The sequence below is a fragment of the Drosophila bipectinata genome, chromosome 3L (genome assembly GCF_030179905.1).
Source record: "Drosophila bipectinata strain 14024-0381.07 chromosome 3L, DbipHiC1v2, whole genome shotgun sequence".
Lineage (NCBI taxonomy): Eukaryota > Metazoa > Arthropoda > Insecta > Diptera > Drosophilidae > Drosophila > Drosophila bipectinata.
The window spans coordinates 9,141,868-9,168,093 of NC_091738.1; the positions used below are offsets into that span (position 1 = coordinate 9,141,868).

General features: G+C 41.0%; 2 protein-coding genes across 4 annotated transcripts; one reads left to right on the top strand and one right to left on the bottom strand.

Annotated features, from left to right (window-relative positions):
* Positions 1 to 97: 97 nt before the first annotated feature.
* Positions 98 to 26,154, top strand: IRSp53 (Insulin receptor substrate 53 kDa). Of its 3 annotated transcripts, XR_001773101.3 has the most exons (12): positions 98 to 363; positions 13,666 to 14,260; positions 20,960 to 21,035; positions 21,158 to 21,241; positions 21,330 to 21,391; positions 21,451 to 21,648; positions 21,719 to 21,784; positions 21,883 to 22,119; positions 22,256 to 23,152; positions 23,209 to 23,351; positions 25,554 to 25,661; positions 25,733 to 26,154. XR_001773101.3 is itself a non-coding variant. In XM_017234635.3 (11 exons), the coding sequence occupies exons 2-11, from the start codon at positions 14,216 to 14,218 to the stop codon at positions 25,073 to 25,075; spliced, it is 3,207 nt and encodes a 1,068-aa protein (XP_017090124.2). In that variant the 5' UTR covers positions 98 to 363; positions 13,666 to 14,215; the 3' UTR covers positions 25,076 to 25,817. The 3 variants fall into 3 exon arrangements, 2 of the variants coding, with proteins under 2 accessions (XP_017090124.2, XP_017090126.2); XM_017234635.3 differs by having other exon boundaries at positions 23,677 to 25,817; XM_017234637.3 differs by having other exon boundaries at positions 25,554 to 25,817.
* On the bottom strand, positions 12,691 to 13,513 carry LOC108120817 (uncharacterized). Its single transcript, XM_017234638.3, has 3 exons — positions 13,106 to 13,513; positions 12,924 to 13,041; positions 12,691 to 12,863 (listed from the first exon to the last, which is right to left on the bottom strand). Exons 1-3 carry the CDS (start codon positions 13,511 to 13,513, stop codon positions 12,691 to 12,693), a joined length of 699 nt encoding a protein of 232 aa, XP_017090127.2.
* Positions 26,155 to 26,226: the final 72 nt, after the last annotated feature.

Genomic DNA, 26,226 nt, shown 5'->3' on the forward strand with positions numbered 1-26,226 from the left:
CTTTGAGTTTTTCACCTGTCGAAAGCTCGGAGCCGAGAGCTTTTGTTGTGTGTGGGAATTTACCTTTATTTTTCAATTTATTTGAGTTTTTAGCTTCGACGCGTTCGGTTGGACCCGCTCTACCCGATTCCGATACCGATTCCGCGAGATTTTGGGAGACCCGGTTTGGTGCAATTTGAACTCGAAACGCCTGCGCAATTTTCGACCAAGAAATTTGATATTCGGTTTTCAGTGGTAACTCTTTGGGGTTTTTAAGAGAAAACATAATTGTGAGATATTAAAAACTTGTTTTAAATTTAATTTTGGATATTCATACATACGCCTTTGGATTTCCTTTGCTAGCAGTCTATTGAAGGATTAAAGGTGAGATTTATTTTTCAGGGAAACATTTTTAGGAGTTGGCCATTTTCTAGGCCCATTTGGAGTTCAATTGGTTTCTCAACAAAATACCAAACTATTACTTAATTTCTTTCTTAATCCGATTTCCGTCCATTGAACTTTTCATCTTTGGATATCTTTATTTTTTGCATTTGTTGTTGTAAGTCGTTTTTTTTTTAAACTTTATTTTTGTTACCAACTTCTTGTGGTTGTGTTGCTGTTTGTGATGTTGTTTTTGTTTCGGAGACTGTTGATTGTTTTTGCGTTGTTTCCTTGCCTTCTCTGTTTGGCAAACGGCTTGTTCTCATTTTATTTAATGAGTTCTCCGGTATTTTTACCTTTGTTTTGCATTGTTCAGAGCCCTGTTTGTTCAATAGGTTTAAAGCGTTGTAGCGATTTGGTCGAAAACAAAATTATTAGCAAGTGGATTTGACTTTTGTGGGTATTTCCGATGTCGGTTAAATATTTGCTTTAATTAATGAATGAGAAAAATGTTGTTTTTGTGATTACCACAGAATTTGGAACTCCTAAGCCTATGTTCTAAAATTTATTTAAGAATCCCAAAAGCCTATAGACTTAGACTTACTCTATAATTAAATGACTCATAACTTTCGTGGAACCATACTCCTTGCTGAGACAACAACATAATTATCTTTTTAGCAAATTAATAACCTTTTCAACTCTCACATATCATAGATTGATGTCAAAAATCTCAGTTCCCAGCATGTGCGACCCATTTGCACAAAAAAAAAATAGAAAAACCACCGGAGAACCGACAGGTGTTCGATCTACCGGATAGCTAGCCGGGCTTATTATGCGACTTAGCGGTATTCGAGTCAAAGCCAAGATGCCGACACGTGAAGATAGGGCGGCTATGTTTAGAGTAAGGCCCCACAAAACCCCCCAAAAAAACCCAACCCAAAAACCATTTGCGAAAGCCACAAAGCCAATTCTGTGCAGAACAAAAGCCAAACGATCGAAGCCATTAAGCCTGGCCAAGAAGCGAGCCAACTCCCCGTCGCTGCTGAAGCCAAAAGTCATTAAAGACAAAAATCTATTGAAAACGGCAGAGAAACACGCCTTAAAAATACTTCAACAGCAAATATTTCTGTTGCACATGGGAGTTTTCGAGTTGGCCAGGTGGATGCCATGGCTAAGACCAACCGACCACCCCTCACCCTAGTCTGGTACAGTGGCCATGTTAATTATTCGCTTATCAGTTCATTACAAAGCCGGAGTCTCTACCAGCAATTACCTGGACACTCTCATCGAATTCCAGCTGCGTTCTAATTTCTTTGCTCTCCTTCTCGGCGATTAATCAAATTTGTATCTATCGGATGTACTGCTTGGACTGTTATTACTGCATTCTGGCACTAGCACTGGCTCTGGCACTGCCCCTCCATCCGCCAGATTGTAAGATCGCCTTTGCATATGAGTACTTAATGATAACCCTCGGAGCTCGACTTTCTCCACACCTGAGTGCCGGACCTGGGAGTGGTTACTCCCCCAGTCCACCACATACTCCCAATTGAATTGGACAAGCTATAGATGGCTGTAGAAGAAAGATATTGATTATTATTTTTAGTTTTTGCGAAAGCCATCAGCAATTAAGTGGTGGATTTTTCAATTTCAGGCCTATTGGTGTGAGAAGGGGTTTTTATGGCCAGAACCAGTTGAAGTCTCAGTTCATTTTTCATCTCCATCAAGTGGTCTGTAATCTGCAATTAATCCTTGTTAGATTTTATCTTTTGAAAAGAAAAGATGCATGTTGTTAGATGAACCTGAAATCTGTATGTAAAAAATAGTACATACTTAGTTGCATTCCGTGGCATAAAATATGTTAAGCAATTGCATCAGCATAAAAAAAATCAATGAACTAGTCACCAGAAATGGGAAACAAAATGCCAATTTTTCACTTGCGTAATATCCAAGAGAAGCCCATAAAAAATAAAAACCAAAAAGAAATGATGAATGCGATGTCTAAAATTTGAATTGAAAACTTTTGAAAAAAAAAGAAAACAAAACACCCAAATAATGGGCACTTTCTAACGTGGCCAGTCTGTTTCCTGATGTCCCATGGTTTTCCTAGGATTTCCTTTTTTTTTGTCGTCATGCACATTATCGCCCCGAAAACTCACTTGACAGCACCACCCCCTCTGCAGCGGCGTGGCCCCCCCTTTGGGGACATGGTCCTCCGCATCATTGTCATTGAAGTCGACGACTCCACTCGGTCCCGACTGCATTTCCCACTCAAGACAAAATTTCATAAAGTTTATTAAACTTTAGCCAAATTGTTAAAGCGTCGATTTGCTGTTGCTGCTGCCCAAGTGTTTGCAACACTCCTCCCCCTTGGCTTGCAACGACCCCCCCCCTTTCCGCTACCATTCACTTTTAATGCCGCCGTTGCTGCTGCTGTAGGCGCCCCAAACGAGTCCATCAACTTTTGGCCAAAGCCAGCTTCGGACCAAAACCAAAACAAACTGCCACATTGGCCCAAGTTGGCTCTAATGGCAATGGTCAGGGGCGGTGGGGGATGTGTTTTCCTTGAAGTGGCAAGCATTTTCCCCGAACACCACTCGAAATATCAGAGCCACTTGCAGTTGCATTTCGCACACGGATTATATTTGCGTCTCCGCCCCGAGAATCGCGAATTAGTTTTCTTTTTTTTTTTGTTTTGCATAAGCTGTCAAAATGTAAAATCTATTAAGTGATCACTTCCTTAAGGCGTAAAACGCAATGGGGAAATGGTAAGAGATTACTAAAATATTATGCAATGGATGTGGCATGAATGTTTTTCAAGTGGCTACCGAAAAAAAGGAAATTATGGATTGGTTTTGATGGAATATTGATTAGTTTTCCTGTTTTATTAAATATTTTATTGTGACAAGTCCTGAAAGAAGATAGTAACTCCTAGTAGCTGTAGCTACCACTATCAAGGTTGCACCTTTCACTTGCTCTCAATAAATTACCAGCCACTTGAACATATCTTCCACATGGATGCAGACAATACCATAAGAAACAATAACTAAACATGTCACTGAGCATTTGACTTAATTAGGAAATTGTACAAGTGCAACACAGGTTGAACCTAAAGGCTGCAATAACAATTGGCATTAACCACATTAACCGCATTTTTCCATCACTCAGGCCCATACATATATTCCGCTAAAATAAACGATATGTCGAGTTACACGATCCAGCCCCTTCTCACCCACAAGATTGCATTTGCATTGAAAGTTGTTTTGGTTCAGTTCCAGACAGGCACTTGACACAGCCAGTAACTACTGCTACATATTGCCAGTATATATCTGCACTGAATTGGAATTGAAAAAATCAGACAGGGAGTCGGATTCGAGCCAAAGTTTCACTTAAATTAGTTTAGAAAGAGAAAATGTTAATTTCGAAATTTTCTAAAATGATTTCTATAAGGTTTTGCATGGTTTTCCTTTCCTTTTTTTTTTTAGTTATATATTTTAAACTGTCTATATGACGTGTGTGATGTGACGTGTAGTGTCCAGGGTATAGAAGCTTACAAAGCTTGTAAACCAAATGAATTCATTCATAAGAAATCAATAAAAATACAATAAAACTCTAGATCGCCAACTCTATCCTATATTTCCAGTATACTATCTTATTCTTTATTATCTTATATGTAGAGTATATGTGCTTCGACTCCACCCGAAGTAAGCTTTCCTTTCTTGCTTAAGACTATATCTAATGATCTACCTAGTTTAATGTTAATTTTCTATTTTTATTTATTAACTCAGTTTGTAGACCATTCCACTCAGTGGCTTTAGCTTTTTATGCTTTTAAAGAACTAGTTTTTCTGTTTCGATTGTGAAATCGAAAGCATTGGCTCGATTTTCTGTGAAATGAAAAGAATGCGGCAATAATCGCCGGCAGCCAATAAACATAATTGCTCAATGGTTTTTGCCAATCATTAGATGGGCGTGCCCCGCCTGGACTTCCTATGCAATGAATTATTTCTATAGAAAATCAATTGAGTCCGCGAACGATCAACAAAAACTTTCATTAAAAAATGCCAAAACGTCTGAGACAATTGGAAATTGCGAATACGCCCTGTCTTCGCCACAATTTGATTATGGAAATGTAATTTTCGTCGGTTCGCAACTGTTTCCTCATCGAATATTATATGTAATTTTCCAAACACGCCAAATAATAAAACGTATGTTGACCCAAATACTATCTTTTCACATTTTACATAGTTGGTTTGTAGTTTGTAGCTTGATCCAATGACTTCAAACCGCCGTATTCAAGCTGTTTGGATAAGTAAAAAAAAGTTCACACCTAAAAGGCTTTGCCTTTGCCACGATATTTTTGGGCCAAACTCAGCCAAACACGAGCATTCCAAAATGCAGGTGAATAGCCCCCCACGCTAAGCTGGAGCTCAGTTCGCTCTGTTTTTTTAGCTTATTTTTTTTTTTTTATTTCAGTCCAGTCCAGTACAGTTCACTTCGTTTTCAGTTTCAATTTGAGTCAGTTTCTGCTCAGGCTTACCTTGCCCAGCCCAGCCTAGCCCAGCAAATCGACTTTTGTGCCAATTTTCAATGCAAATCGCATTAAGGCAAATGTTGCAAACGGCAGCCGGCATTCGCACTCACGCCACAGATAATTTGTAACGATTTCTTAATGACCGAAGCTAACAAATGAGACTCGAAATAGGCTAAAAGAAAATTAAATTGAAAGGTGGTTTTTGGAAGGCTCAATAGATGGATCTTTATAAGAAATTGAAGCTAAAGATGGGACTCTGAAGTCTTAAGTCTGGGCCTAAAACTGTTTGGACAAATATTTAATCAAAATCCCTAATATTGATATTTTATTTACATTTAAAATTGCTTAACTTTAAATAGCTTTTGTGTTCATTATCTGAACATATAATTAAGCCTATGCTTGCTTCGAGACACTGTTATTAAATGATTAGTGTGGCAGTTATTCAATTTTTCTTTGCTTTTCCATCAATATATCATGCACCGGGCCAAGACAGTAATGCCAGCCGACTGATTTAATTGCCTTTCTGTTTCACAAAGTGGCCAATAAGTGAGGCTTTATGGCTCGAATGGATAGCTCTGTGAAGCTGCTAATGCTTATTACGGTCAATTTGCGTTTGCCAAGTAGACGTTCATTGGCTTACCGAGATGTTCGTTTTGCATATTGCCGTTTATATTTTTCCATCCCATAATCTTGAATTTTTGCACTCTTTTTTTTAGCAAAATAAATAGCCGACTATTGCAAAGTAAAAGTGGTCTGTTTAATTTTGTTTTGCGGCTTATGCATTTGCGAAAAAATAAAAAGTTTTATTTGGAGACAGTTTATGCTCTTAGAGAGGTTCGTTTGCAGATCTTGGGATGAGAAGTAAGAGGAGCTATAACTTTCACAATTCTACAATGGGGACTTAAACTACCAGCACTTAAACGATATATATTTCTTTACTTTTACTTTTTTTTAATTTTTATCCTTTAAAAAGGTACATTCGTTTTTATGAGTTTCAGGTAAGGCTTATAATTTCTTGAACTTGGCTGGGATGATTAGTGCTCTTGGGGCTGCGCAATTTCTAATTTTAATCGAGTCTTAAATATGTGGGTAGAGAATCATATGCAAATCATCCACGGCAACAAACAAACAAATCAAAAATGCTAATTACGCAGGTAGAAATCAAAGTTCGTTTAGAAAAAAAATGTGAAGAAGTAAAAAGGAAAGCCAAAAAATTGGCCAAGTCGACTGGCAATCAATGGGGCTTTTTTGCCAGCTTTTTGTCTAATGGAAATCGGCAATTTTTGGCCATTGCAGACGGATTGAGATTTATGCCGATGTCTGTTAGCTTTCAAGTTCAATGCGATGGGAAATTTCAATTAACGAAAAAAAAAAACGTTTTCCAAAAAAAAAGAGACACTGTCGAAAAAATAAATACGGAGGGAAAAATAGAAATTGGCCACTTGAAAGCAACAAACCGACCGCCGACGAAACAGAGGAAGCGACAGATGACCAGATACAAAGATACACAGATACTCAGATACACCGAGATACATAGATGGATGGTGGCAAGGCGGTCTTGTCAACCCAACCTACGCTTTTGTGCACTTGACCGGCTAATGGCTTTTTTGCGTTTCATTGAAGAGATCTCGCAGCAGTACAACGGCAGCAGTATCTTTTCTTTTCACAATTTGGCAGCTTGTTGAAAGTGAAATGTGTGAAAATGGCTAATTAAATGCACGAACAACTGGCCCAGCCTCACAACTTTTTATCTCAACATTTTTTTCTGTCCAGCTTCTTTGGATAATGTGATTTACCTAGGGGCTTTCCACTGTAGCTAATTATGAAATTTCGTATAGACCAAGATGCGTTTGTTTCCACCGCCTCTGGAGCAGCATGGAGAGCAAGTCATTTCCTGCGGTTTATTGAGTGATTTTTACGACTGCCGATCCCCGAAAAAAAAAAACTAGAAAACCTGAATGCGCCATTTGTACACTTTGTTTTGGATTTTATTTGGTTAAACTTTGTTGTTCTACCAGTGGATCAGTGGAATATTTAATAACTCTCGGCACGTAGTGGTAATTACGCTTCAAGTTCGTTGCTTGAGTCTTTTGTTTTACGACTAATTTAAGCCCGAAATGTTTATCATAAAACTGGTCGAGCATAATTGGGGTTAGTTTGTTGAGTACGGTTTTGATTTAATGCCTTATTCATTTGGCTTACAAACCTAGTTTTTTGTTAATCTGGAGAAAGGCACTCTTAGGCAATCGTTTCTTGTCTATCTTTTCTTATAGAACCCGTGTTTAATATTATTTAAATCTTAGTTTTATGTAATAATCGTGTTAGCCATAAGATTTAGACAAAGATTTTACCAAAGATTTTGCTCAAGTATTCCGCTTGCTCGCTTGAATAGCCAATTCTCTGTGTAATTTATGCAAATCGTTTGAACTCTTCAGCTAACCGTTGAACTTTTGTGAATAGAAATCTTTAGAGTTCCATGTTCCCTCCCAAAAACGATTCAATACTAAATTTTCACATAATGAAATTGACAGATTGGCCAAAATGAAGGAAACGGAGAAATTCAGTGAATACCCACAAAATGCAAATTTCCATTTGCATAATGTAATTTCAGCAAGATTAAAGATTCTGTAACTGGTTTTTGTGTCTTTCAGAATCGAAGGAATGCAAGCCCAAACAAAAATACAAATTATAGTTTAAAGACAAGCCTGACTAAATACAAATTCTAGCAGAGAGCAGAGACTGAGAAACAGGTTTTTCTAATCAAAACTGTGTCAAATATTCAAGAATGCGCCGAAGAATTACACAGATATTTCAAATTGCGAAAAAAAGGTTGGTTTTCGGTCAATCGTACATATCTTTTGGTTTTTTTGGTCTTATAACTAATTGGACCTCCGACTGCATAAATAAAAACTCTGAGCGCAGCCAGAAGTTCGTTGACTTTGGGTTTTAATATGATTTCATGGTTTAGGGTTTATAACTGTGCCACCTTTCTGAAGTCGATTAACAGAAAGAATCTGGAAGAGAATCAGTCTGGTAGTGGGAAAGTTTTGAGTGAAAGGTGTGGATGTTTTTTGAAAAAAATATATACAATAAAGTCACCAAAGCCTTGACTCTTCTGAACTCTGTATATCTTAAATCGGAATTAATTAGAATTTATTATTTTAGCCAATAAATCATTTTGAATTAAATATGGTCAGACACCATAGGAATAAATAAAAAAATATTTATTTGTGCAGCATTCGTCTCATTTGGCATTCATTAGTCAGTCGAATAAATATTTATTTTGGATTACTTCGACTTAAAATATACTATACTATAGAATCAGTCTCCGAATTTTGCGATTTATTTTTGTATTTATTCAAGTAATGAGCGTACAAATACTTTGGGGCTTGGTAAATGCTACTACCAGATACTTTAATACATCAATTTCTTGGCCAAGATATTTTTCTCGTTACTGCCGAGGCTTTGTTCTCATTCAGCCGGGGTTTGATCTTTGTTATTTTGGCTTGTTATATGGCATTTACGAAGCTGTTGCGGTTAGTGCGGTTGCAATGCTGAAAATAAAAGTGAGCGCCTGAGCAGTTTCTTTTTTTTTTTTTGCTTCCACTTTTGCTGTACTTTGCCATCTACGTATCTGACAGATATTCAATCTTCATCTTTGCCATCAAACCGTTCGTCAAACGTGTTTTATTATTATTATTGTATGAGAATACTTGCGCTATTTTCTGCGTCTTGTCTTTTCATCTCAAGTGGGTTCTGCTGATCTGCCCCCTCTCGGCTTGAGCCCCCCTTTTTTTCAACTTCTACTACTTCTTTGTGGCATCCAAGTCCGCCCGTATTTATGGTCTTGTGTCTGTACGATGTTGTTGTTGTTTTTCTGGGCCTGGGCAGTCACGACATCTGAACAAGCGTCTACATATAACTGCTATATAGCCGTATAGCCGACGACAGCTCAAGGTCGCATTCCTTGCAGCTGACGCAGTCCGTCAGTTAGTTGTTTTTTTTTTTCAATATTTTTTTCAGGTATTCGGTATTCCTGCCACCAATCCAATTTTGTATCTACAAGCATCTCTATTTTGTTGTGTGGGCGGACAAATGAGTTTCGGTTTTAGCTTCCGAACTGAACTGAAACGGAACCAAGGAATATCCCAAGACAAGTGCCTCTTAATCAGTCAGGTGTAGTATCTCCAATTTAGTCGTTGAACGATATTTCTTAAAAAAAAGAAACAAGCTGGTAACTAAGTTTAGAATATAGGAGACTCGTTTACTTGGCGAAGAGAAAAGAAAACTGGAGTCGGCACTTTGAGATGCCATCTTCACTTAATTTATGAAGCCAGAATCGCAATAAATGGGTGAGGCCACTACGTGAGGAGTAACTCTAAATAAAGTGGCGACTTTTCAGATACAGATACACGAGCGGGGGTGAGCCACTTTGAGATGAAAAGAAATCTTTCTTAGTGGGTTAATGGAGCAGGAAACTTGAATTTTCTGGTAATACGATTAAATTGAAAATGCCTCCCAAGACAGATCTTAAATCTTTAGAAACCAAAACTCTTAACCTTTTCAAAAATCGAATATTAATCTTTCTGTCCATAATCAGCTTTCTTCATTAGGCGAAAAATTCCTGAGTGTTGAGGTATTTTCCGGTTAAAAGTTAATTGCAAAATGCAAATTGTTTTTGGTGTTTCAACCAGTGGGGGTCCGTGGAGGCGCCACGAATCGGTTAAGTTCGGGGCAAACTGGATCAGACAACGCCATGGACTATATCTCTTTATGGCAGGCAAGTGTCAGAGGAGCTGTCTGTCAGTCGTCAGCTTTTCTGGTGCGTTTGGTTCGGTTTTGGCTCGGTTCGACAGCCCATAGAGTAGAAACAAAAAATAACTTAAACTTTTACTTTCACTGCCAATTTGCCTGAACGAACAGGCCGCGTCTCTCAATTTGCATGGACAGAGGCATGGGGGCTGGGGGCTAGAGGCAGAGATCTTTGAGGAATGAGTGAACAATGTTATTGTGTGCTTTTGTATCTCTAAGACTCATTTGCAAATGTATCTGGCTGCAATTTAGCGCACAGATAATAGTGTGTGTCGAGTGGTTTTTGCTTTTTTTTTGCTGCATTGTCTTCGGCCTTTAGTTTAATTTCATTTTCACAACACCAACGGCAACATCTTCTCTGCCAGTCTCCGCCAGTGTCTGCCTGCTGCCCCGCCCACCCGACCGCCCCTTTTTGCCAACCACCTCGACACACGTGCATTCACATGTGCTGCAATTTGATCGTCATGGCGAGATTGCAGCAGCCACAGCAGGCAGCAAATGTTAGTGATGAGCATTTGATAATAGCAACTGTGACTCGTCTGCTTCTCCCTCTCTACAGCCATCACGCTTCCCTACAACATTTTAACTGATGTTGGACATGCTGCTTAAAGTTGTTTGGCCGATTATTCGCATGTATTTTGACTGTCAGACAAATGGTCGTTGACTGTTCATCAGCCATCTTCGATTCGGGGAAAGTTTTCTCTCCGCCGATTCCCACATAGGGTGGATGTCCTGGGGTGTGAGGATCAAAGGTGGCCATAAAGATGTCTGCTTTCATAGCTCTATAAATAGCCAATTGAAAAAGTTAATTACAGAACAATAATCATACACCAGAGACTGAATGGAGGCCTTGCATTGGGTTAACCTGGCCGGCCGGCCGGGGGATGCTGGCCTTGTTCTTAATAGACAAGCGCAGTTTTGCATACATTTTCATGGCAGATGCATAATTAAAACGCCAGCGTCCACTGCAATATCGAGTTCCCTCGCTGACCGCAGCAGTGACGATGCTAACCTTGCAACTGGCAAGCGGCATGACAAGAATGCTGCCAGCAGCCGTCCAGTTTGTTGCCTAAGTCTTTCGATTCTAATCGAGGCAATGGGGCGTAGCCGGAGCAGACATCACGTAGACGAATGTCTTAAAAAAATGTTTATAAGGCCTAACTTTCATCTCGCCACTCTCACTTTGGCAGCTTATCTGGAATGTGTTTATCTTGCATCTGCATAAATATTGGGATGCGACACCGAGCATTTCGTAAGATTTGAATGCGTTTCATCTGAGGCACGATTTCGATTTCATTCGGCCGTTTTGGAAATCTTTCGACCTGTAACTGAGACCTACGTAATCACTCGAACACGTCTTTGTTGTTCCCGGGTGAAAGACCCCGCCGGATAGGAAAGTCTTCTCCCGCCTCTCTATACCCCCTAGGTAGCTCACAATAACAGAATTCGGCTTGAATGGTATGTCACTCTCAATTCCATAATTACATTGGTAAAAGTCAACACACTGAGCAGATCTGTGGAAGCAGAGAGATTTACTTTGAAATTATAATAATTATTTGGCTTGAAGTTGTAATCTAGACCCACGTGACAATACCATGAAATCTTGAACGGAGATAAGCCCTCAAAAAAATACGACAAAGAAAGCGTAAAAGGTACTTTATGTTTACTTAACTTAAAGAGCTTTGAAAGATATCTTTTGATTAAAAATATATAAGCCTAGCTTAGCACATAACTAGAATTCTTTTCCCAATTAATTGCCAACTTCGTTATAGGAAAATCAATATTAAATTAGGATTCCGATCAAAGCTTCGGAATATGGCCCCCGGCTGCGTTGGCCACAAATTTGATATTCAAAGTAAATTTTCAATTTCTACGCGGATAGATATTTCCATAAATAAACCGCATAAATCAGAGCTGGGACCGCAGCTGACAGAGCTCAAAAGCGAACTCGACTCATTAGTAATCAAAAGCTGTGCAGCGCCACCGCATCGTTGTCGTAAAGAAGTGGGGCTCCGAGACTCGGAGAATTGGAGACAGACGGGGCCATTGAATTCTCGCCGAGAGCGTAGACTTGCACAAATTGTTGCACAAGCCCCGCGGCGATTTGTGGGCTGTAAGTGGCTGCCTGCCACTGGAGCAGTGTCGCCAACGCGGTATCCAAGTAATATCCACCGCTCCACTTATCACATGGAAAGAAAAAATGTCATTCGAAATGATCATTAAATTGGTATTGTCCTGCTTTGAATGGTAATCTAAAAATAGGGTTTTTATGATTGATTATATTTTTGAAGAGAAATTTGTAAGAAAGATAGCCAACATCTCATGTAATTTTATTATTACTTTTTTCTCTCTATGTATCGATGTATATAGTACCAGGTTTCCAATTCAAAAGACTCTCCAGACCACCGAGCACAGAACCCTGTTACCTTTGGCTTAATGGCCAAAAGCAGCCGTGTTGTTGTCTCTGTTGCCGCGGCAATTTAAATATTTTAGCCATTTCATTTTGAGAGCTCTGTATGCCGGCAAAGATACTCGAGTGTCGCTTGTGGTGTTCAAAAATAAACCAAAAAAAACCCTACAAAATTTCTACTATTTTGCATTTGGGTTTTGATCATTATTTTAGCATTTTACAACATTTTCTGAAGCTGTTTCATGTCATGTTGGAATGTGTTTACAAAAAAAATCAATAAAGAATAGGAATTAGTTTTGGGAACATACTTCAATGCACATTCTTGGACTTCATTAAAGATTTCATTTAAACAACGCTTTTTATTTTGGTCGTATATTTTAGCTTTATTTAACACCTGGCATACATACAAAATCATAAAGATGGTTCTTTAATTAGCAATACATTTCAAAGCTATGCGACTCTAAATATGTTAATTGAATAAAAAATGCGGCACAAAAGTTTTTGGAAAATTTAATATAAAAAAGCCTATAAAAGTTTGTTATTTTTGAAGAGCAGTTTATTTAAAGGTCTGTTTTCTTTTAACTGGTTTTATTTGAGGACTTTTTTACCTTGATCTTGGCACCACCCACGGTTGACTTTTTGCGGCCATTTAACTTGGCCTTGTTAGAGGATATGGCCGCTGGTTTTGGTTTAACGACTCTGGCCTCCACTCGGATATAGAGATCGTAATTAAAATCCCCACAAGTCTTGCCTGCAATAGTATTTAAGATTAGATCATTAATATTTCTTTGAAATATTTTAGTACAAATACCGCAACACATTTCTTCGCCGCAGGACTCGCAGGTCATCAGACGAGTTTCCACTATGCCCGATTTGTTTTTGATTTTCTTGACGCAGTTGTTCAAAGCAAATTCTCTTCTATCTCTAGCCTGTTATAATGTTATAATATATTATATATTTTAAATTTATTAAAAACCGTATAAGATTTGGTACCTCCGTTTTAAGTTCCAACTTGCCCATCTCCACCATTCGGCTAAAGTACTCCTCCTCCTGCTTGTTTTTGGGCCTCAAAGTGGTCAGCATTTTCCAGTCAATGGGCACGGCACAGAGCTCCATGAGGACCACATCCTTCATCTCGCTGGGGACAGGATCTGCATAGGCGTACATGGGCTCCCGCTCCCCGTTGGCTTTCATCAGCTTGCGCATTTCCTTTTTGGGCATTTTGAAGGCATAGTCCTTTTCCCGTATCTTTATCTCCTCGGCGCGCACCTTCACGGGCCTCATTTTGTAGTCGGGGACCTTTTCCATTAGCCTTTTGAACTCCTCGATGGTTTGAATATTGCTACGGCTAAGGTCCAAAACGGGAACCACCGTTTTCTTTTTGCTCAGTAGATCGTCCATTTTCTAATAAAAGTTAAGAGATTTTTAAAATATCACTGACTAATATAAGATATTAACTTCTCTACTTCTTGAATGAAAAATTCTTTTACAAATATTGATTAAACAAAGTGGTTGCCAGGAACTAATTCTACTTCCGATTCTCTCTTTTTCAGACGACTCTATCACGTGCCGAAGCTACAAGTTGTTAAGAAGTCGACAAGACCCGAAGACCCCAAAAAAACCCGTCAAAAACAGAAACAAACAAAAACCGCTGGCTGAGTTGGCCCGTTTATCGAGTTGGCATTTCATTTACCTGACTCGCGTTACGTGGTGCGGTTCGGTGTTTCGGCGGTTCAGCGGTTCGTCTTCTGCCCGCCAAAAAGAAAGTCACGACACAAGAAACAAGATTTCCAAGATTCTGCAACGAAAGTCAAAGTTACAAGTTTACTCCAAATACAAGTCTGTAGTTTTTTTTTTGGAGCCCGGTTCAACGTCTTAAGGCCTTTTTGGATCGTGTGTGTGTGCTTGTGTGTGGTTGTGCCACTTTAGAAAGTGAAAATCGAGTGCAGTCTGGGGCGCTGCAGTTGAAAGTGAATTTATTTTTTCTGGAGGGGGTCTCGATTCGATTGGAAATTCATCAGTAGCCTGAAGATTTCGACTACTTGAAGCCCATTACTTTTCATTCATCGGCAGGAGGGCCCGGCTAAGAAGTGCAACCCAGAGATGGAGGCCGAAGAAGTTACAAAACTCGTCGATGGCGTTTACCGGGTAAGTCATTTTTTGTTTTCTTTCATATATCCGTTATTACGAAATAATTTATTTGTTTTATTGATTGAACGACTTAATAAGATATGTAGGGATGGGTCTAAAAATAATATTAATGCAGCTAGAAATGGGCCCTTTGGGCCTAAAAAAAGTCATTATTTAACTTAACAATTTTCACAAGAATCTTAATGTTTAACTTAATCACAAGCTCCAATTAGCTTTGGGGGTCAAATCGAAACTTATGTAACCCCACTCTGACACCTAAACATTAACGCTGCTGCTATTGCATGAAGGCCATTTCTATTAGCCACTTGCGACTAATTCAGTGCCTCGTTCATAACGATGTTTACCCTTTTGGAAAACAATTTATAACCTTAAATGTTTTCTTTCTGTAACTAAATTTATCGCCACACGCGATCACCTTAAACGGCAGCTGCCAACGAAAGACCCCAAAAAAATATTAATCTACAAAACGAAAACAATAAGCCATGACTTGAAAGTTTGGCTTTAACCGATACCCTTGAAATTTAAGAAATGAGAGCAATTTATAAAATATATTACATTTTAGGTTTCTCTATAACAGTTTTCAGCATCTTTCTTAATTTTTTTTTAGATTTAGGCTAATATTTTTCAAAGTGTTTTTTTTAATCTTAACCAGAAACCCATATATTATTTTTTATAAAAGATAAACATGGCAAAAATATTTGAAAGTATATTTTGTTGTTGTTACTTTGGGCTGCTGTAAATTCATAGCCAAATTTGGTCACGACACACGGTGGTTTTCTAGTTTCGGCATAGTTTTCTGGCCAAACACACCAATCCCCAAACCACCTAACAAACGAGTTCAATTGGAGGTTTGATTTGTTTGTTTGTTGTCTTTTTGTGAAGCCTCCTCTTTCCTGAAAAAAACGGCGAAGACAGCCAACGGCTCCGCCTTGAGAGTTTGGCAAGTTTTTTGGTTTTGGCTTCTTTTTTTTTTGCAGCGGTTGCATCTGCCGCAAGTTGAAAGGTGTGTGGGGAGGCGACGGTATTGCACATTTCGCGCATCTATTTCATTATGTAACTTTTAGTTTTTTTTTTTTGTTTCATTTCTTTGAAAACTTGCCGTTGCTGCTATTTGCGGTTTCTGTGCTTTTTTGCAGCTTGAAATTGCGGAAATTTTGTTTTTGGGTTTCTTCCTTGGATGTTGCACATGGCTGAATTTTCGCGACCGCCATTAGCATTTTTTTCCCCCGCTAGTTGTTGTAATTTTTCGCACTATTATTGTTTATTTGCGACAATGTTAGTTGAATGAGTGGAAGCTGGCGACTTGATTTTAATTAGTGGCTCGGCGAGCACTTGACAAACGAAAGACTCAGGAAACGAACTTGCTGTGCGAGTGTGACAGGAAAAAAAGAGAAAAAATCGGAATTGGAATCTCAATGACCGGGCATCAATCAACTTAAGTCACTTCCTCAACATATACACGATTATGATTTAATTCCCCATTGATGTATAAGCAATTGTCTGCGGCTGTCCGGATCGAACTGGTCTATCCATCGATTTATTATATCAACATTTGATTTTAATATTCAATCTGTCATATCGCACACTCGACTTGCCTTGTTTTCTGTTTCTGGAACTGTGAGAATCTAATTCTTTGGGGCAAGGTCTTAAACGGGTTTTAATTAATGCGATATCACTTTTCTAAACTCATTAGCAGATTTTGCTTATCTCTATTTAGAGTCAAAATGTTGCCTTTCTAAAAATTGGCACACTTAGTTCTTCGAAACCCGAAATGGAGTATTTTATTGGCCATTAGTTAAGTGATCGATACAAGTTAACATCAAACAAGTTAATATACAGGAAGAGCTAAAAATAAAACACAAACCAGGCGATAAAAATGATTTATTTTGCCGTCTTAAGTAATTTTAAATTTCCATGTAATTTCACCGGTTTTGTGGTTATTTATGAAGGCTTCAATAATTGCTTAATTTTTTGCTCCCGCTGCCTCAATAAATCTTTCGGCCTTGTTAACGATATAAACTCGTAAGACGAACCCCAAACGGGTAAAAATTGTTGAGAGATGATTGCAAAAAATATACGGCTTTCACTTTTACTTTTGTTGATATAATTAGCGAGTTTTATTAAAGGATATTCTTACTATAACTCTTACTATAACTTTTGTTTAATTCTATTTTTAAGATTATATATTTTTTTATTAACCATAAAGTGACTTGTTAGGAGCTACTTGAAATTCCTGAACTCATTCACATTTTTTATATGCAAGTGAATAAAAACCGCAAAAAGTTGGCCTGTCAAGCCGATGTTAAAAAACGCATTTCATCCAAACAGCTGCCAGTGGCGATGAATGCCTTCGGATTGTTTGTCATTCGCTTAGATTTATGGCACATTCTCTGCAACATACATAAATCGAAACTGAAGCCACTGAAAGAGCCTGCCGCTTGCCGCCTGCCGCCGCCGATCAGATCAGAATGACGTCCAGCTGACCACACATAAGCCAACCTGCCAAAGGGGTTAGCGTTGGCAGCAGGAGCAGATGAGGAGGTGAAGCCCCTCAAGAGTTGGGCACCCAGCATGGCTCACAATGTGGGACGAAGGTGTCCGAAGTGCTGAAACTATAGAAACTACAAAAAAAAGAAAGAAAGAGCTGTGGAAATAAATTAAAATTGCAGCCACCTAATGGCCACAGACAGTCCGGGTGATCAGGGGATTTGAGGAGCTGGGAACAGACACTCTGGGACTGTGTGGACTTGGAGGGGAACTGCAGTTGATTGCCATGTCTGTGGCATTTCTAAGGCTGCTGTTGCTGTTGCATTAGAGAGGCCGCCGCCGCCGCTTGGAACGATGTCACATCCCCTTGGCTAAGTCGAGTGGAGGAGGGGCTATCCGGGGGACAGAGCCTCGATATGAGCATGGGTATGGGTATGGTATGGGCATGGGTATGACCATGGTAAATGGAACTGGGTTAACGTCCGACTCGCCCGAGAGAAGCCCCACCAATGGACACTACTGGGTCCATTTCCCATATACCCTAACTGAGCAGGGGATTTTATGAGTTGATTAATTTTTATAGGTTTTTTTTATAGAAATCTTACAGATATTATTTTCAGAATAATGTATAAGGAACAAAAATAGTTTTAGATTAAAAACACGACGTAGAATATAAACTCTAGAAAGAATTTTTATTTCTTGTAACAAAACAATTAGCAAATTTTATTATTCTTTGTAAAAATGTATTGCCCAACAACACGACATGTCCTGTGCCTATCTTCAAGGACATCAAACTTTCGTTGAGACAAAATGACAATTTCATTTGAGGCTTATTTTTTTTTTTAACTGCCTGGGAAGAAGTCACGCAAGCGAAAATTATTTGCGTTTAGCATTTTTCACGCACTTTGCGCTCATCTGTCGCGGACATGGAGCTCCCCAGGGGGGATGGGATATGCTGTGGTTTTCAAGCAGGGGGGTCAGCCACTCCTTAAGCCCCCAACCGTGCCCCCCAACCCGAAAGAAGGCGTGACTGGTTGCGCCTTGACGCCTTCGCTGAAGCTTTGTCAACAGTTGACGACTGCTGGATAGTGTTGCTCTTGTTGCTTGGCAAACCTGTTGCGTGTTGCTTTTTGCATTTGTTGGTTTCTAATTGGCATAATTGCGGTTTGCTGTTGTTTTTCTTGGTTTGTTGTTGTTGTTGTTGTTGTTGCCACGGTTAGGTGCTGCATTCCCGCATGCTCTCAGGTGGGTGTGTCGCTTGCTGGCGTTGCTTAAATTATGGCCTAAACCAAAAGGGAACTCCTTACCTCAAGTTTGTTAATAAATTCAATCAGGGATCAGTTAAAAAAATATTACAAATATTTAATGATTATTTTTTTGGGGACAAAAACTAAAAAATTGAAATATTAAATATTAAATACCTTAACAATAAACTCTCCTTTTCTCCCTGTGTGGCTTTAGCATTCCACCTCGTAGTTTCTTTTTTTTTAGCCAAGAGGGAGGCTTTCGTGATATACTTTGCATTTAGTCTCTGTTTTAATTAAAAAAAATTACATATATATGTGTGGCGATTTATGTTAAGCGACGATTAGAGACCCAGTCACCTGGGTTGGGATTTGGATCTGGGTAGTGGTTGGGTATACTGAGTACTGGATACTAAACACTGGGAAAGACTACCTCAATTAATTTTGGGTTAAGTGTTGTCGGTAGGCTGCAGATTTACGGGCTTTGATAAGCGGTTGCGTCAGCCTTTTTGGCCAAGAGTGGGTGAGGGCCGGAAAACAGGGGCTAAGGAGGGGCCCAGCTAATTGCTGGTATCGAACGAGCAGGAATTTGTTAAACAGTTAGGCCAATTACACGGACAGATAAGATCGTTTTGGCGAAAAGGAACCTGGCATGGGTTGTTGTGGGGGAATTTTATAGCCGAGAATTTAAGTCTGAATTTTCCATAAACACGGTGAATATCTTTAAAAATTTTCCTTCGCAATTATCTCCAAGGGTGAATTCAATCAACCAGTGGAAGGTAAATCCAAATGGCTCAGGCTATTATAGATAATCCAAAAGATTTATCCACAAACCACAAATTATGCTGGCCACCAAAACGAAACAATTAACATTGATATAACCATAAGCTTTGAGCCATTGAGAGGCACTCTCGACTATTAAGTATCTGCATCTGTTACTAAAGTATCTGTATCTGTATCTAAATTAAATAAACTGAACTGAGGTCAGCAGCGCGGACGAGTGCACTTGAAGAAACGGGACCGAAATGCAGTCGCAGCTGAAGTATCTCAAATATGTATCTGTATCTGTGCCTGGGTATCTAAATCAGCCAGCTAGTAGATCATAAAAGCAAACACTTAAAGCAGAGGCTCGAGCCAGTTGAATCGTTAAGCAGCTGCGACCTTGACGGCTGAGTATCGGAGTATCTACTAGATACAAGTATGTATCTTGTCTCAATTCATTCCCACGCCTCGCCGCCACATTTGCAGCCAATAAATTTTGTAGAAAAGCAAATACATTTGGCAATAATCCGTGTCACAAGCGAAGCGAACTGTTCCACAAAGAATGTGTTGTTTATCATTTGGTTTTGACGTTTTCTTGCTAATTGTTGGCCCGGCCAAGGAACTCAAATAGTAGATTCGGTAGCCGGGCATGAGTGTTTCATTGACGGAAGTGATTGGCCGCCAAAATATTTCTCGGCTATTTACGCGAACAACAATCAATTATTCTTAGCCGACATGATCTTGGCCAGCTCTCCTCCTGGCTTTGGAAAGCCATTGTTCGGCTTAGGCCACACAATGCAAATGCTTTGTGGCCGAAAAGAATTTCAATTTTCGGGCTTATGTTGGGGGATTGCGTGTTAAGTGCCCAGGCATTGTCTGGCCAACAACACAAGTCTAGGCCAAGCCCAGGACCAGAGAGTATGTCTTTGTCATGTTTTCTTTTTTAAAGGTTTGTTGTTTTATTTTTTAATGGTGTCAACATTTTGATGATGTCAGCTATCCCTTAACGTCGTGCCTTCGTAATGCAATTTCATCTTCAATTGTATGCAAATATTAAATAAGTTCTGACTCATTTCTACAGATTTAGATAACTGTGCCTGTGGATGGGGGTAATTCGTAATTAATTAGAATCTTTGCCATTGACAGAGTTACGTGAATGATAAATCATCAAAGGTGTTAAGGTCTTTTAAGCCTAGGGTGGGGAAATGATCGTTGATTGATGATCTTCTAGAGTCTAGGCACCTCTAGGTACTTTGGAATAAAAATAGAATATTATTTTTCAATTAGCTGAGAAAAGAATCTATTAAAGATTTTTACAAGTTCTTAAAAAAAACAGGTTGAGCCATAAACCCCAAAAATATATAACCTCTTCCTTATTTGCTACTAAATTAAAGTTTTACTGCCGGCCGTTAAAAACTGCAGGCCATTACTTCCAACGTTATTTCTGCATGAAATACCAATCCTAATTGACTACCAACTGGTTTGAAAATTCTAAGATTATTTAGATCTAATCCCAGCTGAAGCTAAGTGGACTGGTTCAAGACTCCATTGGATTGAAATATAGAGATCTTAAGGAGGATATATCAGATAACTTTCATTTATATCACCACTAAATCATGTCTGTGAAAGATTGCTAGCCGGGCAATTAGCATTACGAGTGCGAGTATGTTTAGGTGGTTACACGGAACCAGTGTTGGGCAAATTTTAATTGCAAGATCAATTAAAGATTAACAATTAATTAATTGGTAAATGTAACCACAACAATTAACAATTAATCAACTGTAATTGTGAAAATTTTCAAGTAACAATTATTTAATTGTTAACTGTATTAGTAGCAATTAACAATTTATTAATTTTCAATTGTTTTGTTAAATTTAATTAAAAAAAACAATTAAAAAATTAATTCCGTCCGTGACGGAACTAATGATGTCGCTGGCCCGACCACAACATTGTCTCAGATCTTATACAACAGAGACTTTTACTGCCGGCGGCGAAACGGGGAAAACCATTACCATACCCCATAAATCCATGGGGTGAATATGTGTGTATATAAAAATAGTAAACATCAGCCACGGATCGTGCCTAATGAAATTGAAATGTTGGGGCATGCTGGCTCGTAAATTACATTTAATCATCTACCCGATAAGCAGAGAGATATAGCCCAGCAGCTAATAACATAATCGATCTCCGATCTCAATTGCAGAATATACTCGATAGATTCAATCCGGGTGCCAGGCAGTTAATCGCGGCGGGCAAAAGTTACCTCAAGGCGTTGCACGGTGAGTAGAGTGGACTATGCTGAGTGTATGTACCACATGCATATGCCACTTCAATCCATAATCGACTACTGTGAGTACAGTTAACTAATTTGCAATGCATTCCGTGCCATTTCATGCAACAGGTGCTGCAACCGCCTCGCGTCTATTCAATGAAGCATTGGCCAAGATTGCGATGAACGCCCAACAGAGCGGAACGGGCGATATTGGTAAGACTCTATTAGCCAGGCCAACATACATAATAAACACATCCAACACTTTCGATCTTAACCATTCTTTTTGGGTTCTTTTGTCCAGGTTCGGCTTTGATGAGCGTTGTGAATGTTAATAAGGAAATTCAGGAACAGCAAATGAATATTGTAAGTAGATCATCACCAAATTCTACTTCCTGGGGTATAATTGGATAACATACTTAAAGCTAAAAGCCTTCTACGTGGATCTATTGGTGCCATTGGAGACAAACCTGGAAAAGGACACAAAGGTGGTGCAGCACGAGCAGAAGAAGTTCCTGCAGCAGCACAAGGTTCGCATGGAGAGCTACCAGAAAGCCGTCTCCACAATGAAGAAACAGCGCAAGAAAAAGGCCACACCCGAGAACACCGAAAAGGAGCTGAGGGTGAGGTGTACCAACTACTTATTTCAAAACCTCTGAAAAAAAACCCCAAAAATCATATTTTCCCACACAGAGCCTGCAAGTGCTGGAGGATCAAAAGAAGAAACTGGATGTGTTCTGTGATCAGAGCTATAAAAATGTAAGTTCATTGACTGACCACCAATTCCCACTGAAGATGACCAATTTCGTTCTTGTTGGATTCTCGTGTTTCCCCCACTTCCGTTTCGGGATGTACAGGCCATGACACAGGAGCGACGTCGGTATGGATTCGTCTTGGAGCGCCAGTGCTCGATCGCCAAACACTGGATGGCTTACCACACCACCGGCAAGACGGTAATTGATAATAATTTCGAAAATTGGCAAGAGATCGCCGCATCTCGTGAGATCATTCCCCCGGCTGCTTATGAGAGCGGCTATGGTAGCAGCAACGGTCACAACAACAACACTAATAACAGCACTAACATGCGTCGCCTGGTAAGTCACCTCCGCCCATCATTATATATTCCTAACTTTTCCTGCTAACTACTTTGTTAGCTGGATAATGCCATTTCCTATCCAGAGAGAAAAAATCTAGCTGGAAAATCTATAAAATTTTTAATCTCTATTTTAGGAACGAATCAAGGATGGCGATGATGATCAGATCCAGGGCCTGGGAGCCCAGTTGAAGAAGTCGCGTAGTATCGACGCCCCCTATGGGGACATGCGCACCCTCCACGAGCGCGAAAATATGGGCTGTGTTGGGTCGTCGCACTATGCCCAGAATTCGCTGCCGCGTGCCAAGTCCGACTTCAATCTGGCTCTGGTCGGCTCTGGCCCCAGTTCCGGTGGCAACAAACACAAGATCATTGAGGAGCAGCTGGCTACACTGGGCGACGACCAGCGCGGTGACCAGCGTCCACTGGTGAAGGCACTTTATGCCTACATGCCGTCCGGAGAGAATCAATTGTCCTTCGAGGAGGGAGACCGCATCGCCCTGGTGGGCGGCAAGGCCAAGGGCTGGCAGTTTGGAGAGAATTTGCGCACCCAGCACTTTGGATGGTTCCCAGTGGCCTACACCAATGCAGAGTCCGTGGAGGCCACCTCCTCTGCCGTTGGACGGCGGTACGAGAACATGCTCATGAGCTACGAACGAAATGGCGGAGGATCTGGATCGGGTTCGGGCGGCGGTCTCCGCAGCTATCAGTCCCAGCAGCAGCAGGATTACGAGGCCCAGCTGGAGCTGATGGAGAACCATGAGGCCACCTACCGGCGGCGTCGCAACCACAGTGCCGAGGAATCCTCACCCACCCGCATGTTCGGGGACACAATCAAGCAGCAGAAGAAGTACCGCTCCGGCTCCGGAGCCAATCCACGACCAGGACCACCACCAACTCTACCCGCACCCGTTCCCAACGGCCAGCAGTCATCGTCCCGAGTGCTGAACAGTTCCCAGAGTTTCTGTGCCACCAACGGAGGCGTCACATCGGCGGTGGAGCGACGCAAGCAAAAGCTTCTAAACGGAGTCCAGGTGAGAGTTCGATTGGGATTCTTTAGGATTCAAATTAATCGGGTTTATTCCTGCAGAGCCATCCGGCTGGCAAGTCCGGAGTGGCAGCCAAGACCTCGTTGCACAGCAGCAACGACAGTGGATTCGCCAATGAGCCACCACCACAGCCGGAGGTGGACTACTCCGACGAGGAGCCAGCTACCCAGAGGGTGCCCATTCGGTAGGTGGTGTTTATTTTAAAGCGGAGTCATCTTGGAGATCTGCAATCTCTTTCAATGAAAAATACATCTCTATGATGACATCCTTGCCTGTGCTTCCTATTTTGTGACTAATCCTGGAAAGCATGTCCTCATCCGCGCTCATTAAAAGCCCTGTTCTGCCTTCTTCTCTGTTTGATTGATTGATTTTTTTTTCATTTGCTTTTTTTCGTTCTTATTTGATTTCATGTATCGCTATGTTGCCATCCTTTGTGTTAACCACCCAACAATGCACACCCAACACCCAACCAAACACCCAAACACACAACCAATATTTCAATAAAATAGACGCCGGGCGGACACCAACTCACACACCCATACGGTGCCCCGGGACGTAGCTTCGTGGACGTTGAACCGCAATTTCCGGAATAGTGTGGATAGCCAGATAGACGACAAGAGCCTCCATCGGCTGAGCCGGCAAAGTACAGGGGGCAAGATGCGCTACGATTTGATTGCCTCGGACGATGAGATCCTGCAGGCCTCCAGTGCGGGACTGAAGCGCACCAAGTCCTTCTGGAAGTTTGGTGGCGGACGCAGTGGCGAGGATATTTTGGCGGGCATGTCGCTCTGGCAGCACCGCGACCTGGTGGCGGCTCCGAACATGGAGGAAATGCGCGACAGAGACGACTTGGAAAGGCGATCTGAGGAGGATCGCAATGGTACGCTGACCAAGTCGCACAATTCCAGCTCCTCGCAGGAGAAGCGAGGGCGCAAGGACAGCCTGACCAGCACGGAACTGTACGGCGATGAGGACGATAACATCTATGGAGTGAGTCCACAGCAACAGCCACAGCAACAACAGCAGCAACAGGTCCAGCAGCAGCAACAACAGCAGAGGAACAGCTATACTCCCAAGTCGCGGATGAAGATCATGAAGACCATTGAGATTGACATTGAAGAGCCCACAGACAGCGAAAGGATAAGCACTATGCGACGTGGTCAGGGTCAGCAGAAGCCACAGCAGCAGCAGCAACAACAGCAGCAACATCGCAAACTGGACAAGCAGAACTCCCAGACCCTCAGCCGCTCCAAGCCAACTCCACAGCACCAACAGTTCCCCCCATCCACGGATGAGGGCGAGAGCGACGAGCATGGAACCCTGAAGCTAAGCGACGTGAACAACTTCTTTGACGAGGGCAAGGGGAACGGACATGGACATGGTCACGGATTGGTGATGAAGACGGTAAAGCGCCAGGACATATTGAAACAGTACTATACCAGCGAGGACGAGGAGGACTCCGAAGCGGAGCTGAAGTCGACAAGCTCCGATCCATACGACTGCATTGTGATCAATGATCACTTGGTGCGCAAGGATGATAAGATGCGCCGGCATCATCACCAGCAACAGCAGCACCAGCAAATGGAGTTCCACACCTTCCGATCCTCCACATCCACGACGGCGACGAATACGCTGAAGAAGAACTCAGCCAAGGACCAGGACAGCACCCTGACCCGCAACTCCACGGCCAGTTCGGGTGCCCCGACAGCCACCATCCTGCCGCGCACCCGACTCCTCAAGTCTTCCGCCACCTCCTCCGGCAACAACCACATCAACAGCAGTGCCACGCTGGAGCGAAACTCGAAGAACCTGGCGGGTAACAAAAGCTACGGACCCTGGTACGACTTCTGGGATCAGGAACAGCACGGTATGACCGGGCAGAAGTCGTCAAGTGCCAAGCTGAAGTAGGAGGAAGACCGGAGAAGATCAAGGATCGGTTAGTTTAGATCAGGATTGAGTTTCGCCGTCTTCTTACCGGATAAGAAAATGGGCAGAGAGAGAGTGCTGGGGTTTATGGAAAACTTCTATCCTTTATTCGATCCCCCTATCCCAAAATCCTTTTCTTTTCGATTTAAGCAATATTTACCCTGTAAAATGTCGTAGCCATAGTTTAAAAACAGCCTTTGTTTTGTTTGATTTATGTATATATTCTTATTATAATTTTAAAATCTATTTAAAGCCAACAATGGAACAAGAAATGCTCTAATTAAGTAAAAGCCGAAGCATCAGCAAATAGAGAAACCTTTATAGAACAAAGACCTCTAGTTAAACGCTCCCCATTTAAACATTTTCCTATTTCGAGACACACCACATATCATTAAATTTAATATCCTATTGCCTGATTTGAAGTTAGTCTGTATAATGCAAGTGTAATTTGCTTTTTTAGCCGACGCGGCATATACCGCAACTACTCCATAGATTACTGACCAGTAGCCAGTCCGTGTAGCCCAGGTATCCCCACCTTTCCCCGTATTAGGTTGCAATGCCACCACCCGTAAGTAGATAGGCCACATTTGAAAAGTGGGCGAACTCCTCATCCACTGGACGAGTCCTTGATCTTTGCAGAGCCTCCCAGTTCGCCACGGTAAAGTTGCGCCACACAAAGACTAACGATCGATCCGCTCCGATGATCTACCGGAGTGTGAACAAGTAGCAACGACAGCGGAAGGTGGAGTTTTCCCTGTGACCCGGACATTTGCCGACCGAGCCGAAAGCTTCAGCCACACATCATCCAAGCCACATATGTACCACCCACATCACACAAATAAATCAAAGCAGTCCGTTTTAATCACACGTTTTACTTAGTGCATATATTACGAGTAAATAGTACTTCCAGTCGCTGGTGGGCCTGGATTTTTTTGGTAGTCATTAAGTCGTACTCCTTGTTAAACATTCTGTTTGTATTTACTCTATGTTAAAGTTCAAAATGTATATTCAAATACTTATGATAAATAAAAAATATAAAAATCAGTTTAATTATTTTAAAAGTTATGGTGGTTTAAAAAATGGTTTCTAAAAGAACACTCTTGAATTTATTTAAATTCAAATTTATACCATTT

What these genes read in the sequence shown, in the direction of transcription:
- IRSp53 (XM_017234635.3), top strand. Translation starts at nt 14,216, where the DNA reads ATGGAGGCCGAAGAAGTTACAAAACTCGTCGATGGCGTTTACCGG. An exon ending in TCGTCGATGGCGTTTACCGG is followed by an intron (nt 14,261 to 20,959) that starts GTAAGTCATTTT and finishes TCTCAATTGCAG; the next exon opens with AATATACTCGATAGATTCAA. An exon ending in GCACTAACATGCGTCGCCTG is followed by an intron (nt 22,120 to 22,255) that starts GTAAGTCACCTC and finishes TCTCTATTTTAG; the next exon opens with GAACGAATCAAGGATGGCGA.
- LOC108120817 (XM_017234638.3), bottom strand. Translation starts at nt 13,513, where the DNA reads ATGGACGATCTACTGAGCAAAAAGAAAACGGTGGTTCCCGTTTTGGAC. An exon ending in AGTTGGAACTTAAAACGGAG is followed by an intron (nt 13,042 to 13,105) that starts GTACCAAATCTT and finishes ACATTATAACAG; the next exon opens with GCTAGAGATAGAAGAGAATT. An exon ending in CGGCGAAGAAATGTGTTGCG is followed by an intron (nt 12,864 to 12,923) that starts GTATTTGTACTA and finishes ATACTATTGCAG; the next exon opens with GCAAGACTTGTGGGGATTTT.